The 19,385-nt window shown below is 44.9% G+C and overlaps 1 protein-coding gene across 1 annotated transcript in view; it reads left to right on the top strand.

Annotated features, from left to right (window-relative positions):
* Positions 1-353: 353 nt before the first annotated feature.
* Positions 354-19,385, top strand: part of Sirt5 (sirtuin 5) — a 45,353-nt gene continuing 26,321 nt past the window's right edge. Inside the window, exons 1-3 of the mRNA XM_029562824.1 lie at positions 354-488; positions 14,150-14,294; positions 17,860-17,993. Coding sequence (XP_029418684.1) covers positions 14,186-14,294; positions 17,860-17,993 — 243 coding nt within the window. The 5' untranslated portion in view covers positions 354-488; positions 14,150-14,185. The remainder of the gene's footprint in view (positions 489-14,149; positions 14,295-17,859; positions 17,994-19,385) is intronic.

The raw sequence follows: 19,385 nt of genomic DNA, 5'->3' as shown, positions 1-19,385 counted from the left end.
ACCCTGTCTCAAAAAGACCAAATAAATAAATAAACAAACAAACAAACAAATAAAATGAAAGTAGCCCTTAGACCCCCGCACCAGCAATCGTTAACTGCAACCTCTCTATTGGTTTGGAGAGGTTTGGGTTAGCCTGCGAAACAACTCGCCACCGTTTGCCATAGAATTTCAGGGGAAACGATGCAGATTTGTGCTATCCCTGTGTGTGCTCAGGGCGGCAGCCGAGCGGTGGTAGTTGACGACACATCTGGGCAGTGGTGTGACTCTCGTAAGGTCACAGATACGAAGCAAGTCGCCGCGCCCTCGCCCTCGACCTCCAAAGAAAGCGAAGCAGAGGAGCAATGGCTCGCCCCGCACCAGACCGAGAGGGAACCGGCCGGTCTGGCCATGCACTCGGCCTCCGGCAGGGGCGCTACAGCCGGGGCTGGACCCAGAACTGACCCGAGGCCTACCCAGCCCGCGCCATCCGCTCTGCCCGGCGCCTGCAGGTGCGTGTCCCACCGGGGGTCTCCGCTGAGCCCGGCTCCCCGCGCCCCACCTCACGCATGCTCGGCGAGGCCAGCCGCGGAGAGGCCCAGGACGTGGTGGGTGGCGGGGTGAGTGATGAGGGGGCGCAGGGCGACTCCGCGGACTGGAGGTTGCAGCTGGGCCGCAGGCCATGGTGGGGACCCAGGCGGTCCCCCCGCCCCCCGAGGACCCCGGGAGCGCTCCTGCAGCTGCACGTGCGGGGGACCCGGGCCTGGGGCCGTGGAGGGACGGAGGCCGAGGGTGGGCCCCGGAAGACAGTGACCAGAGGAAGGGCACGGTGGCCAAGGTGACAGGGCCCGCGCTGTAGTGGTGGGGTGGGAAGAGGGGTCGGATCGCACCCGGGTGCATGCGAGAGCCTGCAGGATTTGCCGACAGTGGGCGGCGGGGAGGGGAAAGGCCAAGGCCAAGCCACGTGTCTGGGCAGCTGGGAGGAGCGGGCTCGCTGGAGTGGGGCAGGTGCCAGAGGAGCAGTGGGGGTGAGACTGTGGCCCTGGGAAGACCCGGGATCAGTGTCAGCTCCCGAGACGGGGAGTGGGGCGGGGTGGGGGGGTCAACCCGGAGAGGCTGGGGCCTGCAAGCTGGGCAAGCTTCACGCCTTTGCCAGAGAAGTGATCTGCTGGGTCAGAGGCCATACCATTAGCCAGCTCAGGGTGGCTAGTAACCTTGACTGGAGCAGGCAGTGGAGCCGGTCAGTATAAACAGCCGGGGACCGCAGTATAGATCACATTTGTGTAGCTCAAAGGTGTCAGAGTTTATATATATGGTATTATATATAATATATAGTATTATTTTTAGTTTATGTGTATGAGTGTTTTGCATTCGTAAGTGCACCCGTGTCCTGCAATGCACATGGAGGTGTTGGATCCCTTGGAACTGGAGTTATAGATGGTTATTAGCCACCATGTGGGTACTGGAAACCTAAACTAGGTCCTCTGCAAGAGCAGCCAGTACTCTTAACCACTGAGCCATCTCTCCAGCTCTGCAGAGTCTTTATTGAAGTTTTGTAAACATTTTTTTGCAGATCCTTTGAATATAATCACCATGCATTCTCTTCCCTGACTTAAAGCTTCAGCATTTCAATCAACAAGTGATAATTGTGCACATTTCTGGGGTGAATGGGGTGTTTTGATAGATGCCATAGAAAGGTTAAATCAGGCTGTCAGCACTTCTATCACATCACCTGTTTTTTTGTGGTAAGAACCTTGATAGTTCACAATTTCTTCTTCTTCTTTAAAAAAATATATCTATTATTTTTATTTTCATGTTTATGAGTATGTATGCGAGTGCACCCATGTCATGCAATGCTGTAGAGGTCAGAAGAGGGTGTTGGATTCCCCTGGAACTAGAGTTAAGGACGGTTTGTAGCCACCATGTGGGTGCTGGGAATCGAACCTTGGTCCTCTGCAAGAGCAATCAGTGCTCTTAACCTCTGAGCCATCTCTTCAGTCCCTGATTTTACAATTTCTAAACATAACAGTACAGCTTTATCAATGGTGGGTACCAGGCTATGCCACAGAGCAGTAAAACTTACTCCTAGCTGGAACTCTATCTCACCCCATTGTGCCCCCACACCCAGCCTCTGGCAACCACTGTTCTGCCCTCTGCTTCTGTGAATTCCACTTTTTTATATTTCACATGTGAGATAATGTCCTTTTGTCCTGCTCTGTCTTATCTCATTTCGCTTTTTTAATAGGGTCATTTGGATTGTTTCAAATTATAGAATTCCTCTTTCACGGCTCCATTGCAAGCACACACATTTTCCTTTTTCCTCTGTTGCTGACCTCCGAGGTTGCCTCCCTGTCTTTCCTATTGTGGATACTGCCAAATTTATTATTCAGGTATGGATGCCTCTTCCACACACGGACCTTCAGTTCCTTTATAACTGTATGTCCAGGAAGGGCTTGTTAGGTTCTATAATGATTCTCTTTTTAGTTTTTTAAGGGATTTCCATATGTGTTGGGGACCCCTGCTGTTTAGGGTAGCAGTCTCCCCATGTCGGGATAGCTGCAAGCCGGCTCGGAGCAAATGGGGAGACTCCCCTTCTCAGCCGGGCGCCTTCTGCTCTCCTCCCTGACTTACTTTTGAAATGCCCGTCACAGATACATGCCCTCTGGCACAGAAACTACCAGGTCTTAATCAGGCATTGTCTGATAGCCTGATAGAAGCCCACCGCCCTATGTAAATGAAGCATTCCAGGAGCACCTATCAGCTAAGGCTTTTTCTACTGTCTCCACACTATAAATAATCCTTGTTTTACCCCAATAAACCTGGAGCTGAATCACTGAGATCTGAGCTGAGTCACTTGTCTGAAGCTGTAACACTAAATGGGGGGGGGCTATCCTTCGGTCATGACTCACCGAAGACCCTGCTTTCGGCGGCCCGCCCCTCCCCTCGTGACCGGCAGCTGACGGGTCTCGAACCCAGAGGGAGTGCTCTGTAGATTGGGACGGAACCCGACCGGGTAGCTGACAGCGGTCCTCGAGAGCCGCCAGGCCCGGTCCGGTAGCAGAGAGTCTCAGCAGACGTGGTGCGCGACCTGCCCCAGGTCCCCCCAGCGGCCCGAGGGAGACTGGTGCCACGCCCAGCAGCTGGCGCTCTGGGAAACCCGCACGCCCATACATATGGTTTTCCAAAATGGCTATGCTAATTTATATTCCCATTGTACCGGAGTTCCCTTTTCTCCATTCCAACATTTATCTTTAGTCTTTTTTTTTTTAAGATTTTAATTCCTTTAAAAAAATATTTTATTAATTTTATTTTCTGTGTATGAGTGTATTGCCTGCATGTGTGTAAGTGCGCCCGTGTTGAGCAATACCCACGAAGGTCAGAAAAAGGTTTTTGGATTCTCTAGGACTGGAGGTATGGACAGTTGTTATCCGCCATGTGGGTGCTGGGAACTGAACCTGGGTCCTCTGGAAGAGCAGCTAGCTAGTGCTCTTAACTGCTGAGCCATCTCTCCAACCCCATATCTTTTGTCTTTATTATCATAGCCACTCTGACACATTTGAGGTAATATTTTACTGTGATTTAATTTGCATTTCCCCAATATCTTTTGAGAAACACCAATCAGGTGTTTTTCCCATTTCTAAAATTAGGTTGCTTCTTGCAGCTTACTTCTATATATCATACATTCAGTTTGTGTCTTTGTGTGTGTGTGTGTGTGTGTGTGTGTGTGTGTGTGCGTGCGTGCGCACGTTTGTACATGCTATGGCACTCATGTGTAGTTCAGTGGACAACTTTTGGGAGTTGGTTCTCTCCTCCTACCATGTGGGTTCCAGGGATTGAACTCAAGTCTTCAGGCTTGGCAGCGAGCACCTTTACCCACCGAGTCATCTCACCAGTCCTCCTTCATATATTTAGATTTAAATAGCATTTTTAAAATCACTTGTATGGTTTGCAAACATTTTCTCTCAGTGTGTAATTTATTCTTTTTTTTTTTACTGTCCTGCTTGTCTGGTTTTGGCTTTTATTACCTGTATTGTGGACATCCTAGCGAATAAGTTATTGCCCAGATAGTGCATAGAACTTTTCACCTCTTTTTTTTTGTAGTTTCGGAAGTTTGGATGGTATGTTTAAGTCTTTAACCAATTTCTGATTGATGTTTATATATGATGTGAGATAGGGTCCAATTTCATTCTTCTATATATGGATAATTTTCTCAGCCTTGTTTTTCAAAGAGACTGTTCTAAAAAATATTACATTTTAATTTGTGTGTGTGTGTGTGTGTGTGTGTGTGTGTGTGAAGTGCCACAGCAAAGGTCTGCTTCCTTTGTGTTTGGATTATGAGCTTGTGCCACCACCCCCACCTTTGTCTTTAATTTCTTTCCTTGCGTGTGTGGGCAGGTGGGGATGGGGCAACCTTGAATCTCATTGCTCAGGTGCTGTCCACCTTGCTTTTTGAGATAGGCTCTTTCACTAGTTCAGACTTTGCCAAGTAGGCCAGGCTGGCTGGCCATTAAGCCCCACAGAGCCACCTGCTTCTGCCTCTCCAGCATTACAAGTGTGTACCACCACACTCAGCTTTTATCACAGGGTTTCTGGGGATTGAACTCAGATCTTTATATTTGTGTAGCAAGTACTTTAGCAGCTGAGCTATTTCCCCAGCCCTTTCAATTTCGTTCATCAAAGTTTTATAGTTTTCTATGGCTTTTCAGTTCTTTGATTAAATTTACTCCTGTGGTGGCTGAAGTATTGGCCCCATAGGCTCCAAGTATTTGAACACTTGGCCCCAGTTGGTGGTACTGTTTGCAGAAGTTTAGGAGGTAGGGTCTTGCTGGAGGAAGCGTATCACTGGGGGTGGCTTTGAGAGTTCAGAGCTCTGATCCACTGCCAGTTGCCCTCTCCATTTCCTGTGCCTGCTTGAGGATGTAAGCACTCAGCTTTCACTTCTGGCTGCCTCCTGCCATGCCTCCCCACCATGATGGACTCTTATCCCTCTGGAACCATAAGCCCAGTAAACTCTCCCATCTATAAGTGGCCATGGCACAGAATAAACAGAATAGTAACTAATACAACTCCTAAGTATAAATTCTTTTTATGTTCTTTTAAATGGGATTTTTTTTTCTCTCTCTCTAACCTAGAACTTGCTATGTAGACCAGGATAGCCTTAGACTTACAGTAATCTTCCTGCCTCTGGGGATTATAGGTGTGCCCTACCATGCCCAGTAAGACTGTTTACTTAATTTCTTTTCCTTTTTTTTTTATTTTTTATTTTTTTGAGACAGAGTCTCCCTGCAACCCCAGCTGGCCTGGAACTCACTGTGTAGACCAGGCTGGCTTCAGTCTCACAGAGATCTGCCTGCCTCTGCCTCTGCCTCCTGAGCACTGTGATTAAAGGCATGCACCACCCCACCTGGTTTAGTCTTTTCCTAATTTTTTTTTGATCAATTGAGTGTGTAAAGTGCTATTGAATTGGTGGTGGTGTTTGTGTCCTGCACATTGCCTCTGTACCAAATTGGAAGCCAGGAGCCTTGTTGATATGCTCCGGATTCAAATATTAGAAAGCAGTGGTAGAGGCTGGGTGTGGTGGCTCATGTGTGTAATCCCAGCACACGGGAAGCTGAAACAGGAGAATTGTCCTGAGTTCCAGGCTAGCCTGGGCTACAGTGTGAGGCCCTGTGTCAACCTCTTCCCAGCCCTATCCCTGAAAGAAATGAAAGGAAGAATAGAAGAAAGGAAGGAACGAAGGAAGGAAGGAAGGGGGGGAGAAGGAAGGAAGGAAGGAAGGAAGGAAGGAAGGAAGGAAGGAAGGAAGGAAGGAGGGAAGGAAGAAAACCAGCAGAAACAAACATTTCTCTTTAGGAGAAATAACTAAATGTACACAGGAATGCTTAACTCAGTGCAGCATGGAGCAAACTTAAGACAAGCAGTTTTGGAAGCTTTGAACTTGGCAGTTTTCATCCAGACGTGCAAGTTTAAAAATTATAATCTATGGCTGGAGAGGTGGCTCGGGAGTTTTAAGAGCACTGGCTGCACTCACAGAGGACCCACATGGCAGCTAATAACTGTCTGTAACACCAGTTCCAGGGGAATCAGACAACCTCTTCTACCTCCAAGGATATTGCATGACACGGGTACACTTACATGCATGCAGGCAATACACTCATACACATAAAAAAATTAACAAAATATTTTTTAAAATAGGGCACTGGAGAGATTAGTGCAGTGGTTAAGAACCCTGACTGTTCTTGAAGACCCGGGTTCGAATCCCAGCACCCACATGGCAGCTAACAACTGTCCGTAACTCCAGTTCCAGGGGATCTGACAGTCTCTTCTGTCCTCTGTGGGCATTGCATGACATGGTGCACCTACCTACATGTAGGCAATACATCCATACACATAAAATAAAAATAATAAATAAAATATTTTTAAAAAATAAAATAAATAAAAACTAACATCTGTGAGAACATTTTTCAAATCCTCAGAACTCATTTTTTTTTCTTGATGATTATTGAAGCTGGGTGACAGAAATATTAGAATTCACTATATTATTCTGGGCTTTTTAAGTAATATGTTTGAACTTTTCTGTAATTAAAAAAAAAAAAGAAAACCTAAAGTCCAGCATCACCCCATGTCTCCCTTCTTCATAGGATTTTCCAAGTAACTTGAAGTTTCACAAAAGCTCACTATACTTGGGCCAAATTCTATCAGGATTTCCTCACTGCTGTGATCAAATACCTCACAAAAACCAACTTAAAGGAGGGACAGTTTATTTTGGCTCAAGGTCTAAGGGCTACAGGCCATTGTGGCTGGAAAGGCACGGTGATTGCGTGGATGTTACCCACATCTGAGAGGATCGGGAAATGAGGTGTTCAGTACTCAGCTGGCTTTCTCCTTTTCTATTTTTTATTCATTCTGGGATCCCAGCTCATGGGATGGTACCACTTACATTCAGGGTGTGTCTTCCCTCCTCAGTTAAGCCTTCCTGGAAATGCCCCCACAGACACATACAGTTGTGTCCCCTGGGTGATTCCAAGTGCGGTTGAATTGACAGTGAAGGTTAACAGTTACAGTTTTCTCTGTCTAAAGCAGCTGGGTGATTTTCCCGACAGTCAGTCTGTCAGGTGCTCCCCAGAGTGGCCCTTCTGATGGCTGGGGCATCTCACTGCGCTCTCTCCTGGTGCCTCTCACCCTGCAGTCCTTCTCTGTAGAAGGGGCTCCAGGCAGTCCTAGGTCTTGTTTCCCTACAGTGCTTCTGCCAGCAGCCAGTGGACTGTGCAGGCTGAGTCGCCCTTTTCCAACCAGAAGGATTCACAGTAAGGATTTGGGGTTATTTTCAGATACAAAATGATATATTTGGGGGTAGGACCTGGATTTAAACACAGAATTCATTTGTTTCATATGTATCTTAGGCGTGTAAGCCATAAGGCAACTCTGTACAGTATTTGTGATGTAACTATGATTTGACTGACATGTAATGTGAGGTCAGGTGTGGAGTTTTCCACTTGTAGCATCATACTGATGCTCGAAAAGCTTGGAGTCTTGAGAATGTTAGCTGTTTGATTTAGAGACATTCAACCTGGCTTCTTTTCTCCGTCCTTTCTTTTTCAACACTCCAGGCTTCTTGTGCAGTGTTTTTGGTCACAGGAGGGACAGGTTACATTGGAAATGTCACTATACTTGTCTCTTATTTTTCAGTGAAGTTTACCGAAGTACAGTTTATACATAGTCAAAATCACTGTCTTTATCTTACAGTTCTACAAGTGTCAAAAAACTGTGACAAGGGCTGGAGAGATGACTCAGCAGTTAAGAGCACTGACTGCTCTTGCAGAGGACCCAGATTCGATTCCCAGCACCCACATGACAGCTATAAAACATCCTTAACTCCAGTTCCATGGGAATCCAATGCCCTCTTTTGACTTCTGTGGCATTGTATGACACGGGTGCACTCACATACATGCAGGCAATACGCTCATACACATAAAATAAAAATAATAAATAAAATATTTTTTAAAAAAGAGTACCAACTGTTCTTGCAAAAGATCCAGGTTCAGTTCCCAGCACCCAAATGATGGCTAACAACTCTGTGTAACTCCTGTTCCAGGGAATCTGATGCCCTCTTCTGACCTCAGTGGGCATTGCACACACATGGTGCATGCACTTACATACACATAGGCAAAACACTCATACATATAAAATAAAAATAAATAAATCTAAAAAAAATTTTAAACTATAACAAAAATAAAGACACATAATTTTCCATTGTTCTAATAATGTTCCCTGTCTGCCCATCCCTGTCTCTGGACACCACTGATGGAATGTCTGCACCTGCAGTTTTCCCTTTCCAGAATGTAATGATCTTAGAATATAGCTTCTGTGTTGAGCTTCTTAGCATTGTAGGTTTTTTGTTTGTGTGTTTTTTTGTGAAGCAATTCTATTTTTTAAATAATTTTAGACTTACAGAAATATTGCAGAAATAATAGACTTCCCATATATCATTTATCCAGTTTCCCTAATGTTACATCTTACCTAACTGGAGACCAGTAATGTAAATTAGATAATTTACATATACACTACCACGTAATTTAACTACACTGCTAGCTAATTAACAGACATTCAGATTGTTTTTCCGACTGTCTCACTAATGTCCCTTTTCAGGTGTGTAACCCCCTTCATAATCTTGATAACTGTGTAAACAGTACTGCCCATTATGCTGCAGAGTGTCCCTCAACTTGGGTGTGTGTAGTATTTTCTAGTTATTAGTAATGCATCTTGGGAGAAATCCACACAGGAGCAAACCTTTGCCCTTCCCATTACATCATGGTAGGTGGCACAAGTCGTGTTACTGGCTGTTCATCTGGATTGCTCAGCCAAGGTAGTAGCAGCCAAGGTTTCCACTGTATGGCTGCAACTGCACACCCCTTAAAGAGCCATTCATCATGTTGAACGTGTGAGCAGTTTGTTCGTTGTTGTTGAGTAGGCTTCATTGTGTGAAAAAGTGTAATTCGTCCACTAGTTTATGAGCTGATGGGCATTTGGTTTGCTTCTGCTTGGGGGCTAAGCACTCTTGGATAGGCCTTGGTGTTCTGTTGGATATAAACACGTCACAGAATATCAACATCAGGCCAGGCCAATGCGGCCACAATGGATTGGGACAAAACCCAGACCACTTGGTAATCCTGTCTCAGATCCATACAAGCATGTTGTCTAAACCACTAACCTAATGGTCCACTGCTTTCTGATAATCACAGGGCCAGCATAGTTCACTGCCTCTTCAATAAGGTCCATTACAATGTCCACAGAGGCCTGTTTCCCAAGAGTTCCAATATGGAGCACAGTCCCACTTCTGTGAACCCCTCCCCAAGTTGCCTTTGATGCCTTCATGTAGACCAAACTCTCTCATCAATCTTTTGAGTCTTCTTACTGAGACACCTGCTGATCTTACTGAACCTACAGCCTTGAGTGTGCAAGGCAAGCAGTCTTCCACAAAAGCTACACCTTCATCTCTGGAAACTATGTTTTTAAAAAGATTTCGCACTACATTAACAGCCTGCTAGTGTGACTCACGCTCAGCTACTGTGCTGCTGATTCCTGCCTGGAAGACACTGCAAATCCACACAGTATATATATATATATCTTCCTTATTTTTATTATATGTGTATGAGTGTATTGACTGCATGTATGTAAGTGCACTCACGCCATACAATACCCAAGGAGGTCAGAAGAGGATGTTGGATCCCCTGGAACTGGAGTTACAGATGGTTGTTAACTGCCATGTGGGTGCTGGGAATCAAACCCAGATCCTCTGCAAGAGCAGCCAGTGCTCTTAACCCTGATCCATCTCTCCAGCCCCCACACCTTATATTCACATAGATACTGAAAATCCTAGCTTCCGCTGCTGTCTCCATATATCCTGTTTCTCACCCACACCTAATTCTTTTACTAATTTCTTATGAATTAATTTTTAAATAAAAATCCTAGTAAGTACTGTATTCTTCTAGTCCCTTTTTCTCTTATAAATTACTAATTACTTTTCCCTTCAACACTATGTTCTGGAGCTCCCTATCAGCTGAGAGAGAGTTTTCTCATTCTGACTTTTAAAAACCATGGTAAAAGTACATGTAACTTAAAGCTTACCATATGTGTCAATCACATTTCTCATTGCTGTGACAAAATATCCAACAAAATGGATGTGAGGAAGGAAGGTATTTGGCTTACAGTTTGAGAGGACAGTCCGTCATGGCAGGGAAGGCATGGTGGCAGATGTGAGGCATCCACAGTCAGGATGCAGAGGGACGAATGCTGGTGCTCAGCTCACTTTCTCCCATGGGCCCAGGACCACAGCCCATGGCATGGTGCCACCCACATTCAGGGTGGGTCTTCCCTCCTCAGTTCAGCCTTTCTGAAAACACCTTTATAGACAACACCAGAGGTGCATATTCATGGTGACTGTAAATAGGGTCAAGGTGACAGTGGAGATTAACCCACACTATCTACTGTGCAGTGATGGCTGCTGCTCAATACACTCCTCCCCACAACGTCATTGTTTTTTTTTTTTGGTCTTTTTGAGACAGGGTCTCCCTGTAGCCCCAGCTGGCTTGGAACTCTATGTAGACCAGGCTGGCCTTGAACTCACAGAGATCTGCCTGCCTCTGCCTCCTGAATGCTGTAACTAAAGGTGTGTGCCATCATGCCCAGCTTAAAGATGAAACTCCTCACCCATTATTTTAAAATATACTTTACATACAGTAAAATTAACTCTTTTTGAGTGTGGAGTTCTGTTAAGTCTAGAAGATAGACACCACCATGTACCATGTAAGGGCTGCCATGACCAGGACACAGGCTATGCCCACCACTCCATCTCCTCACTGCCTTTGAATTGCCCCCCTTTCCTTGTGACTACAAATATCTTCTTTGTTTATTATGGAATGTCAGAGGAATAGAGCCATGAATTATTTTATTTCTGTGTATGTATGTGTTCATAATGGTGTGTGTGTGCATGCATGTGGAGGCCAGAAGCCAAGGTTGGGTGTCTTTCTCTATTGTGCTCTACCTCATTTTTATTTTTTACATTTAATTAAGTAATAAGTTAGTTAATTGATTTTTTAATTGATATGTGTGTAGGTATGGGTATGGGTGTGCATGTGCACATGTGAAGGTCAGAGGACAACTTGTAGGAATCTCTTCTCTCCTTCCACCATGTGGGTTCTGGGGATCAAACATCAGGCTTAGTGGCACATGCCTTTACAACTGAGCCATCTTACCAGCTTTCTACATTAATTTTGGAGACAAAGTCTCTCTCTAGATTGTGGATTTGGCTAGGCTGGCTGGCCAGGGAGTCCCAGCGATCCTCCTGTCTCTACACTCCCTCTCCCTTCCCACTGCTGAGCTTATAGGTGCATGCTGCCATATCTGGGTTTGTACATGGGTGCTGAAGATTCAAACTCAGGCTCTCATGCTTGCGTGGCAAGAGCTTCATTGACTAAGCCATTTCCTCGCTCCACATTCTTCTTAAAAAAATTATTTATGGGGCTACAGAGATGGCTCAGTGGTTAAGAACACTGGCTGTTCTTGCAGAAGAACTGGGTTCGAATCCCAGCACTCACATGGCAGCTAACAACTGTCCGTAACTCCAGTTCCAGGAGATCTGACAGATCTGACAGCCTCTTCTGTCCTCTGCGGGCATTGCACGAAACGGGTGCACTAATCTACATGCAGGCCATACACACATACACATAAAAATAATAAATAAAATATTTTTAATTATTATTTTTATTTTTTCTGTATGAGTGTATGGCCTGCATATATGTAAGTGTGCCCATGTTATGCAATGCCTCGGAGGTCAGAAGAGGGTGTTTGGAACTGGAGTTAGTGACCGTGACGGTGCTGAGAATCAAACCCAGGTCCTCAGCAAAAGCAGCCAGTGTTCTTTAACTGCTGAGCCATCTCTCCAGCAGTCCCTACACATGTTCTTTCTGAAGAACATTCACATTGCATACTGCAAATGTACCCATGCTTATTGAACTTGTTTCCTGTAGAGGGACATTTAGGCTATTTCTAGGCTCTTCTGTTAACCCCAGTTTTCTAGTATCTGTAGATAAGCCATTTGGATTGATCCAACTCTCTTTGAAACAAGGTCTTGCCATGTAACCTTGACTGGTCTGAAACTCACTGTGTAGACCAGCCTGGCTTTAGACTAATGAGCATAAATCCCGCATTGTGCCTCCTGAACATTCCCATGCCCAGCCCAAGTGTTGTCTCTCTGTCGTTTTCTTTCTATGAAATTTCTTAAGATATTTATCAAAGGTATCTGAAGACTTATAAATCCCTTTGATGCACTGTCACCTACATCTTATTTTTGTGGTGGTACATATAGTCCCTGCCTAGTTCAGTTTTCAGAAATCACTTTGTTATCAACACTCTTTGATCAGAAATTTAGAAAGGCTTTTAAAGGTGTTTTATACCATTTCAAAAGCAGCAGCTTTTCCTAAGAATTCTCACAATTAATTTCTGGGAGGATAGCTTAGCTAGTACACCACTTGCCTTGCAAACTCAAAGACCTAAGTTTGATACCCAGAACCCACATAAAAATTCCAAGTGTGGTGGCTTGTGCAGGTAGGTGGGTCCCTGGATCTTTGCTGACCAGGAAGCCTAGTCTACTTGGGTTCTAGATCCCAGTCTCAAAAACTTGGGTTGAGATCCTGTCTCAAAAACTAAAAATGGTGGACAGCCTTGAAGAATAACACTTAAAATTGTCCAGAGGGCATGTGTGCAGATGTGCAGAGTGCACACCACACACACACACACACACACACACACACACACACACACACACACACACATTTTAACCCTCCCCAAGCCTCTAAGGCCATGATTCCAAACTTGGGAGTCATCAAGAGTACCTACCTGGCAGTGGCCCTGTGGGCTCAGTCATGTGCCTGAGTCTGGTCTCGGGTGGAGCTGGAGGCTCTGCAGTTTTGAGGATCTCAGGTGCTGCTGCAGGTCTGCAGCTCCACTTTGAGGAGCACTGCACATCCAAGCAGCAGTCAATAGCACAAAATGGAAACCACCAGTTAGAAGATCAATGTCCTAGAGTTCTGTTACTAAAGAATTTAGTTAAGGGTATTGTTTATTTCTATCTGTCTTGTTTTGTTTTGGTTTGGTTTGGTTTGGTTGAGGCAGGTCTCATGTAGCTCAGGCTGGCTTTGAACCCCTATGTTGTTGAGGATGACCTTGAATTCCTGCTCCTCCTGCATGCACTGTATTAAGTATTCTTACCAGTGCAGGCAGACCCTTACTCACCATGACATTATGAAAGAGTTTTCAATTTGACCATCAGATGTTTCATTTTTAGTTTATTATCAATAAATCACAAAATAAGGGACTGGAGATGGCACCCAGCTACTTAGCACAAGCAAGGGTCTGGGTTCAGTTCCCACAGCATCTCCCTCCCTCCCAATAACAACAACAATAACAACAGCAAAAACAAAATTAAAAAAAAAATTTCTCTTGGCATGGTAGCATAAAGGCCTCTAATCTCAGACCTTGCGAGGCTGAGATGGGAGGATTTTCAGTTTGAGTCCACCCTGCAATATGTAAACAGACTCTGTCTCAAAAAACCAAAATAGAATTAAAAATCACATGAGATATTCAGCACTTTTATTGTAAGACAGGCTTCTTTTTTTAAAAAAATGATCCTTTTTATTTTGTGTGTATGAGTGTCTTGCCTGTATGCGTATAAGTGCACCGTGTGTGCAATGCCCATAGAGGCCAGAAGAGGGTGTCAGATCCCCTGGAACTGGAGTTACAGATAGTTGTTAGCCCCATGTGGGTGCTGGGAATCAAACCTGGGTCCTCTGGAAGAACAGCAAGCGCCCTTAACCGCTGAGCCATCTCTCTAGCCCCAAGACAGGCTTCTTGTTAAGTGGTTTTGCCCAACTATGGACGAATGTAAACTGCCTGAGCAGGTTTGAAGTTGGCTAAATTAAGTTGTGTCATTCTACAGGTTACTGTGTTAACGGTGTTTCCAACTTACAATGAGTTACCGAAGTCAGGTACTATCTGTGGGTGTGTTTCTATGTGTTAAGAATTCCCCTGACAGGACACAGATGCACGTGTGTGTATACACTGTATATCAGAATATCTTAGGATTGTTTCTCTCTTGTTTTATGACTTTTCTAAGGCCTATCTGGACAAGTAGTACTTCCACACAAACCTCATGCGACCTCTCCAGATTGTTCCAAGCCGATTCCAGCTCTGTTGTGGACTGAGGCCTCCAGCCTCTCCTCAAAGCAAGATCTGCCTTACGATGGCTCGTCCAAGTTCAAGTAAGTCTTTCTTTAAAGAAAATTGTTTTAAATTGTGGTGTGTGTGTGTGTGTGTGTGTGTGTGTGTGTGCATGGGTGTGTGAGCACATGTGTGTGCTTGTGCACACGGGCCATGGAGAATGTGTAGAAATTAGAGGACAGCTTTCAGGAGTTGGTTCTCTCTTTCCACCATGTGGGCCTAGGGTTGGAACTTCGATCCTTATCAGGCCTGGCGGCAAGTACCTTCACCAGCTGAGTTGTCTGCAGGCTCTTAAGTAAGTCATTCTTATGCATGTGAACTCACCAAGTATCCCTTTACCTTCGAAGGAAAGCTAGCCTGTCCTCTTTTCTCATGTAGCCCTGCTTGGCCTCCTGTATAGCTGAGGCTGGACTTGAACTCCTCATCCTCCTGCCTCTGCCTCCCAAATGCTGGGATTACAGACATGCCATATCTCTCTTAGGTACTCCTTTCCAGGCAAAACTTCTCTCCTAATCCTCAAGACCGTGTAGGACATTTTGCTTTTCCAAGAATATTTTAGTTTAAGCTTTCCATATGTACTTTGTATTTTGTTTTGTTTGCATTGCTGGGGATGGAACCCAGGGCCTTACGCACACCAGGCAAGCACTCTTCCACTGAGCTACTCCTCCAACCCAGGAAAATGTGTTTTTTAAATGATTCATACTACATTAACATTAATGTATTTTGTATCCTGTTTCTCAAGAACTCAACTTTGGTTGACATTTTGTTTGTAGAAGTCGCTTTAACATGATATGTTGATCGAAGTCACTCTGACAGAGTCATTCTTCAGGAGATGATAGAGTTTCTCTTTGGGGTAGAAAAGTCCCCAGAGGGCTGGAGCTGGGGATAGTTTTAGGAGTGAACTGTGAAGTTCTTTGTGACATTTGTAGGTTATTAGACCAAGGATTCACCCAACACAGTACTGAGGCCAAAAGCAATTAGGGCAACATTGCATACAACTGGCTGGGAAGAGTGACTAGATACTCAGGTGAGGGGCCAATGTCCCTGTCTGCCTGTGGGGTTTTGAGAGTGAGGAAATCCCTACCAATCTAGAGGAAGTCATCCAGGTATAAGAAACTGTTGTGTAAACTGGGTATGGTGGCACATACCTTTAATCCCAGCACTTGGGAGGCAGAGGCAGGCGGATCTCTGTGTGTTCAAGGCCAGCCTGGTCTACGTAGCGAGTTCCAGGCTAGCTCAGTGAGAGCTACAGAGAGACCCTGCCTCTAAAATACCCCCCCTCAAAAAACAAACAACAAAAAACAAACAAAAAAAACTCTTGTGTGAGTTTTCCTAGAGAGAAGAACAAACAGTTATTCACCCCAGAGAGCACCAATAACAGACCAAAGAAATGATTCTTCTCAGGTTGAGCTTGGTGAACCCATGAGTTTGTTGCGGTTACTTACAGAAACATGGGTGACTCAAAGACAGCTGCATCACCAAAAGGCCCACGCTAGCATGGTGACGAATCTCAAAAACACGACTTTCTGGAAGCTCCTCGGAGTCTCCTCTCCCACAGCTTCTGTTTACTGTCCATAGCTTTACCCAGGGGCCTTGAGAGTCTTGTCACTTTCATGAGCTTCCTGGACCTTATAAGTTTCACTGGCTTTCAGGTCTTCAATTCTGAGAAAATTGCTACACAGCAGAAACCAACAAAATCTCCCTTACCAGCAGATCTCCCTACCAGCCAGGGATGTGAAGGCGCCCCCATTCCTCCTGTTAGCATCTCCAAGCTGCCATCCCTACAGTCTTCCTCATTTCTACCTCACCTGTCATGCAAGCCTGACTCCTTTGCTTGTCCTGGGAAAAGGACAGCTTTTCAGGGTCCAGTGCTCGGGGTGCAGGGTCCTCACTAACCAGACAGAAGAGCTACCTGGAGGGCCAGGGCAAGAAGAGAAGCCATGTTCTGGGTTCATCCCCCTCCTGCTGACATCTTGTGAAGAAGTTCAGCTCTTACTTGGCCTATCAAGGCTGGGTTACATGTCTGTGTTTGGATCAGAGGTTTGTTCACATGATGGAGCTCTATTCTCACCCTTGGTTCTGAATTGAGGGAGTCAGCTCAGCCCTGCTGCAACATTAAGCTTATTTTGACTTTTCCAAAGAAAGCTGAATTCTATCCATCAGGCTTTTAAAATCGACAAAGCAGTCCTGCTCCATGAGAGATAGTATACACACCCAACTGCCAGGAAACTGGGTATACAGAAAATAAGTACTTTTGGGTTTTTTTTTTTTTTTTGAGATAAGAATTCACTGTATAACCCTGGCTGGCCTGGAACTCGCTATGTAGACCAGACTGGCTTTGAACTCACAGAGATCCACCTGCCTCTGCCTCCCAAGTGCTGGAATTAAAGGCATATACCATCATGCCTGACTGAAAGTAATTGTGGTGATTTGAATGAAAATGTCCCCCATAGGCTCCAAGTAGTTGGACATTTGTCCCCAGTTGGTGGCACTGTTTTGGGAGGTCTTAGAAGGTGTGGCTATCCTGGAGGAAGCACGTCATAGGGAGCGGGCCTAGAGAGTTCTTAAGCTTTGCTTTCTTGCTTCCTGTTCCTGCTTAAAGATGGGAGCTCTTGGCTTCTTCCTCCAGCCACCTCTGCTGCCATGCCTCCCTGCCATGATGAACTCTAGCCCCTTAGAAACTTAAGCTCAAATAAATTCTTCCTTCTATAACTTGCATGGTCAGTGTTTCTATCACAGTAACAGAAAAGTAACTAATGCAGTAATTGGTACTGGGTGTGGGGTGTTCGCTGCAAAGAACCTGACCATGTGGAGTTTTGGAGGAATGTGGCTATAAGTTGTTTTGATCGGTGTTTCTATTATAGCAACAGAAAAGTAGCCAATACAGTAATTTCATTAGATCACACAGTTGGATAGGAGGCAGAGCTGAGATTCTATGCCAGGCATGTTCCCAAAGCCCCTGCTTCCTTGAAATGCCATGCACCCACCCACCAAGTGTACAAACTGGTGTCTTTATGGTACAGGAATGATTTTTTAACAACTTGCATCTGTTTGTTTATTTTGTGTGTGTGCGTGGGGGTGGGTATGCATGCCTTACTGAACATGTGGAGGTCAGAGAACAGTTTGTGCCAGTCAGTCCTCTCTTCTGTTTAAGTTCTGGGAATTGAACTCATGTCTACAGTCTTGGCAAGCACCTTACCCTCTGAGGCATCTTGCCAGCCCTGAGGAGTCATTTTTATTTATTTATCTTTAAAGATTTACTTTACTTTTAATTATGTGTACATGCATGTGTGTCTTTGTGGGGGTATATGCACATAAATACAGGTGCTGAGGAGGCCAGAAAAAGGCGTTGGATCCCGTAGAGCTGGAGTTACAGGTGGTTATGAGCCACTTGATATGGGCTCTGGGAACCGAACCCCAGTCCTCTGCAAAAGCAGTATGTGCTGTTAACCACTAAAACATCTCTGAAACCCAAGGAATGTTTTTATTAGAATAACTATACATTATAATTTCATTCAAGGTCAAATTTCAAACTATAGACAACTGATGTGGGATAGAAACATCCAAGGGTGTACTGGATTGACACAGATCTTATTTTCTGTTTAGATATGGCAGATTTTCGCAAGTGTTTTGCAAATGCAAAGCACATAGCCATCATCTCAGGGGCTGGTGTAAGTGCTGAGAGTGGGGTTCCAACTTTCAGAGGAGCTGGAGGTTATTGGAGAAAATGGCAAGCTCAGGTTAGTAATGATTCTAGAATACTTAAAGGATTTTCTGAATGGAGCTATAACAGAGTTTGACTCAGAATCCATCCCGATGCTTGAAACAAGGGGAAATGCTTTGAAATTGGCAGTGATCATTTTGTCCTCTTGGTTTGGGTGCCATCACAGTGTCTGTGCTGCTAAGGTAGCAAATTTGGGGCCGTGGAGATGGGTTCAGCTGGTAAGAGTGCTTGCTTTGCAAGCGTGAGGACCTAAGTTTGAATCCCAGCATCCATAGTTGTGTATGCCTGTAACCGCAGCATTGGGAGGTAGAGACGGGATCCTGGGGGTACGTGCACAGGGGTGCAGGAGGATGCTTGCTGGCCAGCCATGTGCTTCCAGTTCAGTGAGAGACTGTCTCAAGGGCGTAAGGCAGAGAGTGACGGGAATACCCCCAATGTCCTCCTCTGGTTTCTGCATTCACATGGACAGACGTGCACACCTGAACATTCATGTGTATGTACCACACATACACACCATGATACACTACACACACACACACACACACACACACACACACACACACACCCTCCACCACACTACACACATATAAAATGGCAGTTTGTGGGGCAGAAGGACAACATTGGGAATCAAACTCCGCTGAGGCACATTCTCAGCCCAAGATCACAAATTTGAGTAAGCAGTCACTTTCTTTATCTTCTAGGAATTTCATTAAAGTAGAATCATCAAACCTTGGTTAGCACAATTCATTATCTTTAAAAAGGTAATTGGAATAAAGTATTACACATTGTAGATGTTTCTATGAAGTGCTATTAAAATTGAAGTTGAACCAGGCATGGGGCACACACTTTCAATCCCAGCACTTGGGAAGCAGAGGCAGGTGGATATCTGTGGATTGACACTAGCCTGATCTACATAGTGAGTTCCAGGACAGCAGTAGTTACAGGGAGACCCTGTTAAAGAGACCAAAACAAAGCTGAATAGTTGTTGAAGGATTGGGCTTGATATTCAAACAATTATATGAAAGTCATTAGAATATAAGTTCTGTAGGGTATATGGATCTTTTTCTTTTAAGATTTATTTACTTAAAATTTTGGGTTTTTTTTTTTTTTCAGTTTTATTTTACATGTGTGAGTATTTTGCCTGCATGTATTTATGTACACCACATGTTTGTACTACCCTCAGAGGCCAGAAGAGAGCATCAGATCCCCTGGAGCTGGAGTTACAGGCCATTGTTAGGCTCCATTTTCTCTGCAGAAATAGCAAGTGGTCTTATGTGCTGAGCCATCTCTCTAGCCACCTTAAGATTTATTTTTACTTTTTTTTTTTTTTGTCTTTTTTTGAGACAGGGTCTCCCAGTAGCCCCAGAGCATGCCTTTAATCCCAGCACTCGGGAGGCAGAGGCAGAAG

Source organism: Nannospalax galili, unplaced genomic scaffold (assembly GCF_000622305.1).
Source record: "Nannospalax galili isolate Female #2095 unplaced genomic scaffold, S.galili_v1.0 scaffold72, whole genome shotgun sequence".
NCBI classification, from domain to species: Eukaryota; Metazoa; Chordata; class Mammalia; order Rodentia; family Spalacidae; genus Nannospalax; species Nannospalax galili.
The sequence above is the reverse complement of the archived record's forward strand: the minus strand, read 5'-3'. Positions and strand labels throughout refer to the sequence as shown.